The 9,410-nt window shown below is 47.1% G+C and overlaps 1 protein-coding gene across 1 annotated transcript in view; it reads left to right on the top strand.

Annotated features, from left to right (window-relative positions):
* Positions 1–6,740: 6,740 nt before the first annotated feature.
* Positions 6,741–9,410, top strand: part of LOC307064908 (protocadherin-8-like) — a gene marked incomplete at both ends in the record, with an annotated part of 38,607 nt that continues 35,937 nt past the window's right edge. Inside the window, 7 exon segments of the mRNA XM_079721618.1 lie at positions 6,741–6,795; positions 7,208–7,469; positions 7,471–7,725; positions 7,727–8,158; positions 8,160–8,800; positions 8,803–8,999; positions 9,065–9,252. Of these exon segments, the coding sequence (XP_079577744.1) occupies positions 6,741–6,795; positions 7,208–7,469; positions 7,471–7,725; positions 7,727–8,158; positions 8,160–8,800; positions 8,803–8,999; positions 9,065–9,252 (2,030 nt within the window).

Here is a 9,410-nt window from a genome sequence, read left to right as displayed (position 1 = left end):
AGGATCTTATGATCCTTTAGCAGGTTTTCCAGTTTAGAATTCAGATGATGTAATGTGGTAAGAATTACACAGAAGTGACATTGGGTGGTGGGACCCTCACACTATTTCAAAATATTCACGAGCCCCTTTCTTGTGGTTGGCAATGTCCTGGGCTCCAGGATACAAATTTGATGAAAACATGATTAATGCCTGGAAGAATTCCTAATGGGGGTAAGAAATATACCTTTAAATAAAGGTATGTGATATGCAAGTGCCCCTAACAAAGGATTCAGTTGTCTTTTGAGACCTCAGAAAATGGTAGGCACTGGACTTTTTGCTCTTCCCACATTTTCTTACTTAAACCTCAAGGCAATCCCTCAAAGTAAGCATTCTTTCCTAAAGACATTGAAGTTTGTAGAGATAAAGTCTTTTGTGTGTGGTCATTCAGCTGGTAAGTAGCAGGGGCCTTTGGGAATTCTATTTGGGAATACCATATTGCTCAATATTTGAGAGCACTAAGAAATATGACTATTCCTTAAGCCATCCAATAGCTTTAGAATCACTTATTTGTTCCATCTTCTGCATGCCCTACAGCTATATGCCATGAAATCCTGCCAATTTTTCCTTTTCGGTGTTTCTTAGGTTCTCACCCAATACTTCAAAGTCATTGTTCAGGCCTTTAACATCTGGTATATAATTGCAGAGGCACCTAAATTGGTCTTCTCCTTGCTTCCTATCTTCTCTTTAATTCATTCTGCTACCTAGTGGGTTTTGAGGTAGGCAGAAGTTGTACACCATATCATACTGCCTTGATCATTTATTTGGCAAATATTTATGATAAGCCAGTCATTGTGCTGGATCATGGTTTAAAGCTTCCAAAAAAACCCAGTCCTTTTTGAGGATTTCACCAATGTTCAGGAAAGGCAATCGTCTACGTTATTTATCATACAGTAGTTCTCCCTTATCTCCACCCCCTTATCTGTGGTTTCACTTTCCCTGGTTTCAGTCACCTATGGTCAACTGAAGTTTGAAAATATTAAATAGAAGGTGCCAGAAATAAACAATTCATAGGTTTTTAAATTGCATGGTATTCTGTGTAGGGTGATGAAATCTCATGCTGTTCTGCTCCATCCCACCCGGGACAAGAATCATCCCTTTGTCCAGTGTATCCTGACCCTTAGTCACCTAGTAGCCACCTTGGTTATCAGATAGACTGTCAGTATCACAGTGCTTGTGTTCAGGTACCCCTTATTTTACTTCATAATAGCCCCAAAGGGCCAGAATAGTGAAGCTGGCAATTTGAATATGCAAAAGAGAAGCCATAAAGTGCTTGCTTTAAGTGAAAAGGTGAAAGTTGCCCCACTTAATAAGGAAAGAAAAAAAACTGTATGCTAAGGTTGCTAAGATCTATGGTATGAATAAATTTTCTATCCATGAAATTGTGAAGAAGGAAAAAGAAATTTGTGCTAGTTTTGCTGTTGCATCTCAAACTGCAAAAGCTATGGCTACAGTGCATGAGAAGTGCTTAGTGAGCATAGAAAAGGCATTAAATTTGTACAATAAGATATTTTGATACAGAGAGAAGGAGAGAGAGATCATATTCACATAACTTTTATTACAGTATATTGTGAAAATTGTTCTATTTTATTATTAGCTATTGTTGTTAATCTCTTACTGTGCCTAATTTATAAATTAAACTTCATCATAGGGATATATGTATAGGAAAAAACACAGTATATATAGTAGGGTTCAGTACTATCTGTTGTTTCAGGCATCCAGTGGGGGTCTTGAAGCAAATCCCCCTTAGGTAAGGGACAACTACTGTAATAGAATACATATCAAAAACCTCTTTCTCCACAAACTTCAATACTTTCTCACTACCGCTTTAAAAGTGTCTAAACTCTTTAGCTTACATCAAGGTCCTCCTCAAATGTGCCACCCATTCAAGCTTGTCGTCCTAAAGCCATCCATTCCAACCAACTGGTATATTTAGTCCCCATAAAAGGCTCTCTGCCTGCCTTTTTCCGTAGCTTGTAAACATCACTCCTGGGTTCTCTACATCCCTGGCAGTTCTGGCTGACTCTGAGATCTCTGTAAAACCTGAGATCTCTTCCTATTTGCACTTGATATAACTTTCTCCATGTCATTTGGCACTGTGTCTTCTCTGAACTCTGATGGCTTTATTTTTTTAACATTTAAGTATTTTCTTCTACAAGGCTGTGAGCTACATTGCATCACCAATACTTGATAAAATATCTGTTGATAAAGGACCCCAAAGTGGGGACTTCCCTGGTAGTGCAGTGGTTAAGAATCTGCCTGCCAATGCAGGGGACACGGGTTCGTGCCCTGGTCCGGGAAGATCCCACATGCTGCGGAGCAACTAAGCCTGTGTGCCACAACTACTGGGGCTGCGCTTTAGAGCCCGTGAGCCACAACTACGGAGCCCACGTGCCACAACTACTGAAGCCCACACGCCACAATAGAAGTGACTGCAATAAGTTCGCATACCACAATGAAGAGTAGACCCTGCTCGCCGCAACTAGAAAAAGCCTGCATGCAGCAATGAAGACCCAATGCAGCCAAAAAAAAAAGGACCCCAAAGTGCTCTGATTACTGGTGGTCACAAGCTTTATTTTAGATTAGGAATAGAGAGGTTCAGGTGAGAGGAAGAGAGATGAAGATAAAATAAGGCACAGATGAAAAGTTACTCCTTAGCCCATATTCTTTTACTCTTCTCTTGCTTTGCAACATTCTTGAGAGGGGGGCACATATTTTTTTTTTCCTATAGAGTGGTAAGACTCCAAAGCATGGTCCTTGAGCCAATGACCGAAGTCAAGTACCAAAGTCAATTTCTCTGGCTCAGTTGGGGTTTGAGGTATCCCTGAACCAAAAAGGTAAAATATTTTTCATTATTCATTGACTTAATTTCCTTCATAGAGCTAGGCTAATAAAATCAGCAGTTTAAAAACTAGTTTTATGTTATATTTTAAGATTACATAGTTTTGATAATATCATTATTAACATAATGATCCTATGGGAAAATTTTATTCTAAGTGAAGATTATGTCATTTAAATCCTCGTTTAATGTTAAGGGGAATTTATGATTAGTGTTGATACTCTATAGTGGTTCCCTGTGATTTTCTCTAGGTTCAAGCACTTAAATAGTTGATAAATATCATTTGTTTCTAGGCTACGCTTGTAGACAGTATTTTGGCTGACTTCAGGGCTGAATTATTTTCCCTGAAATCATTTTCCAGAAAGGACCAGCAATTTGCTGATGACTTTTCTTAGAAATGAATGCAGAGTCAAGACCTAATGGGGTCAGTGGGGTAACAGGAATGTGAGATAATGACCCTTCTTATGCGAACACTTAAAACAGTTACTCTCAATTTGGGGGGCTCATTCTGCTGAAGAATGACTTTAGCTTTCTCAAGGTATGATTTTAAAAATAGGAAAAAAACCCCCAGTTGTTAGGTTGGTATTTTTTTCTTTCAAACAGTCTTCATTGCTTCAATTTCTAGAACTTGCTGCTTTAAGACAGCAACATTGCACTTGATAATGTTTTGCTCATTATAATCTTTTCTCCAGAATGTTTGTTCAGTTGAGAAATGAAAATGGGTCTCACATAGTACATAGAGTGATTTATTCTAAATGGCACAAAAACTGTTTCTGGAACTGTTAGTTCAAGGTTCTATAGAAGTTGATGCTTACTCTGAAGTGTGGACACCATAATCTAGGCAAATATTTACATTAGGGATTTTCCCGTGGCTTCATTTTTTCCCCTAAACATGTTATTACTTTTATGTAATAGGAAAAGGTGAATATGCAAAGGCACAGGCACTATTTTGAATTAGGGACCATTTCCCCTCATGTTTATGGTGAAAGTTATCTTAGTTTCTGTCCAGCGTGCCTTAGTGTGTAGGGGACACACTGGAGTTACTTGTTCAGCAAAAGAGAAAGTCTTTTATTAAAATGATTAGAATGCAAATCCTGTTTTACAGATCTGGTTTTCTGGCATTTTGGGGGAACGCTAGCATGTCTGGTGCTTTTGTTTTAGGAACAAAAGTAAACACTGTAGGGAGTTCAACCAAATCCCCCCACCCCCTTTCATCTCTTTTGAAACCAAACTGAGCAAGAGGACCAAACTGCTGCTTTATCCACGTTTTGGTCCTCCTGTAGTGGTGGTAGTATAGTTTGGCAATATGCTGGCAAATGGGAAAACAAGCAACATAAAGCAAATTTCTGCCACAATGCTTTTAATATTGAGACAGATTTTTATCTAACAGAGCCAACAGAATGGAACATGAGAGTACCATGGGCTCAAGGCTGTAAACATGGCTTCCCGATGACACATCCTAAGGGGACAGATCATACAGTTTCTATATTATTCAGCTTGTCAAGCTACTGGCACAGAACTGATTTTTGCTTCAGAAAATGTCTCTTTCTTGAAACTCCAGCTGTCTTTCGTTCATAAAGCAGTGTTTTAATAATGCGGTTGTTTACTAGGAAACAAAGCTAACGCTAATAATGAATCTCTGACAATATAGCACATTCCTTATCATAGATGGTCTCCTTGCTGCTAAACAGCTGGAGGCGAAGTGGGGAAAATGCAATCAAGCATTTAAGCATCATAGGTGGATGTTTTCAAACATTAAGTAGCCAGATGTTTAGCATTGTGGAAGTAATGTGTATGATTGCCTGACTTTTAAAATGTTTTATCTGGGTCTTTTGATGTTCGGTAGATAGAGTCATAGACTGTTCTTCATTTTCAGGATACTGAGCAGATTTTCTGATCGTGAACAGCAAGAATGACGCTAAAGACTGGCAAGAGCCAGGCTTGGCAGGGACTGTGTGCCACGAGAGAGAAAAGGGACAAGACTTGGACTGTGATGAAATGGGTCCCTCTCCTGGCTAAAGTGCATGGAAGCATGTGCCTTTTAAAATGCATGGGCTGAATCAGTTTTCAGTCTTCCGATAAGGGGCATCTAGGAATGAAGAAATTGGGTAAAGGGATCAGATCCTCTTGTTTTCCCTGAGACCCAAAGACTGAATAACCAGATGCTTCCTTGGAGTACTCAGTTCTAAGAAAGAAGGCAAACTGTCTTAATACCATTGAGGATACTGGCCAACAAGAAATCTAGTCTCGGGCTTCCCTGGTGGCGCAGTGGTTGAGAATCTGCCTGCCAATGCAGGGGACACGGGTTCGAACTCTGGTCTGGGAAGATCCCACATGCCGCGGAGCAGCTAGGCCCGTGAGCCACAACTACTGAGCCTGCGCGTCTGGAACTTGTGCTCCGCGACAAGAGAGGCCGCGACAGTGAGAGGCCCGCGCACCGTGATGAAGAGTGGCCCCGCTCGCCGCAACTAGAGAAAGCCGTCGCACAGAAATGAAGACCCAACACAGCCAAAAGTAAATAAATAAAATAAATTAAATTAAATTTTAAAAAAAGAAAAAAAAAGAAATCTAGTCTCACTAAACTGAAGCAGAGTTGTTTCCTTCCTCAGACAAATGCCTCATCAGGCAAAATTTTAAAAATCTGAAGTACAGTAGGACCTTGCTGCCCATCCATCATATATATAGTAGTTTACCTCTGCTAATCACAAACTCCCAGTCCTTCTATATTCAATATCCTGCAATAAATCATAGTGGGAAAGAATATAAAAAAATAATGTCTATGTGTGTATAACTGAGTCACTTTGCTGTACAGCAGAAATTAACACAACATTGTAAATCAAGTATACTACAATAAAAAATTAAATTAAAAATATCTAAAGTAAACAAAATGAAGCTTTTTCTCTTTTTAGGATCTCAGAGTACCTGATGAAAATCAAGTCATGCTCCCCACTGTACTTCTCTATCGGTTACTGGTACTTATAATTAGAGTCCTTGCCAAATGCTCCACTAAATTAAAACCCCTGGAAATTAATTATCTCATCAATGGTGGCTCAGTTTCAGAACTGGGTTCACAGATCCTGGTGCTAAAATAAGTGCACCTCCCTCTTAAGAGTGAAAGGAAAAAAAATAGTCACTTACTGACATGTCTCTGCAGGAATCAATAACATTACAGATCATGTAGGAGCCAAGAATAGCCTGGGCATATTAATAGCTCAGCCTGCTCACTGATTTTGTTCAAGATGACTGGTTAAAGAACACTCTGCCTTGATGACGGCTCCATGGCGCGAGGAACAATGTCATCATTAACATGTGGGACTGTTTAGCATTTAGAACACTTCACACATAAAGAGAACTTAATATAGGACTATTGTGCTTCAGACAGATGGTTTAATGTTTCTTTAGCCTTCAGCCTATCAGGCCACCTGCGGTTTTCTTCAGCCAAGGGCTTTTAAAAAATAATTGGTGTATAGCAATTTTTAACAAGACTGACTGCAATATATTTCCCTAAATCTTTTTCTTACCCTTAACTCTCCCTTGCAGTGAATTGTGGTTGACTAACCTCCCTGACTGACACCAAGTCTTCATGTATAAGTAATTACTGACATAAAAGGAGATGAAGGGGCTGTAATTTCATCATTAATGGCTTCTTTGCTTGGGAAAAGCTATTCAGAAATGATTACTTTGGGAAACAGTCCTTCTCTGATTAGAGACTGCCTGACTCTGGAGAAGCTGTTCCGCCAGAATCTTTCAATACAGGAAATGATAACCCAATATAGATGGATAACCGTGGGTGGCAAAGGATGCATATATGCATTTGTTTCAAAATGGTAAAGGAGAAGAGTAATTGTGCCTCTGTCCGAGGACTATGTGTGCTCAGGAAGAAATAAAGACACTGCGGGTCCCTTGCGCATACTCTCAAAGTGAGATTCGGGCACACTAGCAAAGCAAGCAGGGTGCGTTTTTATAGTGTAAACTTCTGTAGCCATCTTAATGACCCCCTGTACTGCCCTGGCCACTGTTCAGCTCTCCAGGCCCTTCTGTGAGCTCTTTCAAGGGAAGAACATGACCCAGAGGCCGGGAGACTGTGGATTGGTCCAGATGGATGCTTATTTGCATACTCTTCCCTATGTAACCTCCCCAGTAGGGTTGAGAAGAAGCGTGCTTGGGCCCCAGGCAGAGAAAAGGGATTACATAGCAGAGAGGGTTTAGTGATCAAACGTATTTAAGACGGCAAGTGTCTCCTGACTGTGCACTCAGGAGGCCTTGAGAAGGCTGCAAGTCTGAGCTCAGAGACTCGGATTGTTGGTGTTTTTCTTTCCCTTTGACTAACAGGAATGTCTCACTGGAGGCTCAGATTCCCCGCTGACACTTTACACAGGGCTGGACTGGGGTCCCTGTTGCTTCTGCTGCTGCTGCTTCTGGTGTCAGGGTCTTGCACCGAAACTGTCAATTTCCTCACCTTTGAGGAAGAAGCCCTCGGCACCTTCATCGGTGTTCTGTCTTACCACATCCTGTTTAATTCCCAGCGCGAGGTGTCAGGCCAGTTCCGCCTGATTAAGTTCAACAGCTCGCTGATCCAAGTGCAAGAGGGCGACCGTGCTCGGAGACTTGGGCCTGGACCTCGAGCGGCTGTGCGGCCAGGACTTCAAAGTGGTCAGCTTTTGGCAGGAGCAGTTCCGGCTGGTGCACGTGGAAGTGGAGGTGAGGGACGTCAACCACCACGAGCCACGCTTTCCTCGGGCCCAGATCCCGGAGGAGGTGCCTGAGGGCGCGGCCGTGGGCACACGCATCCCCCTGGAGGTGCCCATAGACGAGGACGTGGAGGCCAATGGGCTGCAGAGCGTGTGCCTGGCCGCACAGCCCCTTCCGCGTGGAGCTGCAGACGCGCGCTGACGGTGCCCAGTGTGCCGACCTGGTGCTGCTGCAGGAGCTCGACCGCGAGAGCCAGGCCGCCTACAACCTGGAGCTGGTGGCCCAGGACGGAGGCCGCCCGCCGCGCTCCGCCACGGCCGCCCTCAGTGTGCGCGTGCTGGACGCGAACGACCACAGCCCGGCCTTCCCGCAGGGCGCCGTGGCCGAGGTGGAGCTGGCGGAGGACGCGCCCGTGGGCTCGCTACTGCTCGACCTGGACGCGGCGGACCCCGACGAGGGCCCCAACGGCGACGTGGTGTTCGCCTTCGGCTCCTGTACCCCGCCCGAGGCGCGCCGCCTCTTCCGCCTCGACCTGCGCTTGGGCCGCCTCACCCTGGCCGGGCCCGTGGACTACGAGCGCCAGGACACTTTCGGACGGGCGGGCACAGGACTGGGGCGCCGGGCCCCGCGCCGCCACCTGCAAGGTCATCGTGTGCATCCGCGACGTCAATGACAACGCGCCGGACATCGCCATCACCCCGCTGGCCGCCCCGGGCGCGCCTGTCGCCTCGCCCTTCGCCGTCGCCGCCGCTGCTCTCGGGGGTGCGGACGCGACCTCGTCGACCGGGCCCGGGACGCCAGAGCCCGGAGCCATCTCGCCGGTGCCAGAGGGGGCGGCACGCGAGAGCCTGGTGACGCTGGTCAGCACCTCGGACAGGGACTCGGGAGCCAACGGGCAGGTGCGCTGCGCCCTCTATGGGCACGAGCACTTCCGGCTGCAGCCGGCCTACGCGGGCAGCTACCTGGTGGTGACCGCGGGGTCGCTGGACCGCGAGCGCATAGCCGAGTACAACCTGACGCTGGTGGCCGAGGACCGCGGCGCGCCCCCGCTGCGCACCGTGCGGCCCTACCTGGTGCGGGTGAGCGACGAGAACGACAACGAGCCGCTCTTCACGCGGCCGGTCTACGAGGTGTCGGTGCGTGAGAACAACCCGCCCGGGGCCTACTTGGCCACGGTGTCCGCCAGGGACCCGGACCTGGGCCGCAACGGCCAGGTCACCTACCGGCTGCTGGAGGCTCCGTGTCCACCTACGTCTCATTGGACCCCGTCACTGGGGAGCTGCACGCACGACGGTGCTTTGACCGCGAGGAACTGGCTGAGCTGCGGCTGGGGCTGGAGGCGCTCGACGGCGGCTCTCCGCCGCTCCGGGGCCGGGCCGTGGTGCGGCTGCATGAGGAGGACCAGAAGGACCACGCGCCCCGCCACTCGTCAGTGACTCAGCTCAGGCCCCTCTGCCCCGGGACGCGCCCCTGGGCTACCTGCTGACCCGACTTCAGGCTAGGGACGCGGATCAAGACCTCAACGCGGAGCTGACTTACATCCTGCTCCGCAGCGACTGCGGCTCCGGGGCGCTAGCGCTACAGCCGGCCACGGGTGAGCTGTCCCTGCAGTGCCGCCTGTCCCCGCAGCCCGCCGACCCGCTGACGGCGACCGTAGTGGTGCTGGACGGAGGCCGGCCGGTCGGGTAGTGCACGGCCACCTTGCTCCTCGTGCCCGCGCACTCGGCGCCACCTGGCGGAGAGGTGGTGCTGGTGCCACGGCCGCCTCCGCCGGCAAACCAGGAATGGGAGGGACCCGCGGGACGGCGCACAGCTCATGGAGCAGGGCGGCACCCTGACCTCT

Source organism: Hyperoodon ampullatus (assembly GCF_949752795.1).
Source record: "Hyperoodon ampullatus genome assembly, chromosome: 16".
NCBI lineage: Eukaryota > Metazoa > Chordata > Mammalia > Artiodactyla > Ziphiidae > Hyperoodon > Hyperoodon ampullatus.
This window is presented reverse-complemented; position numbering and strand designations above follow the sequence as displayed.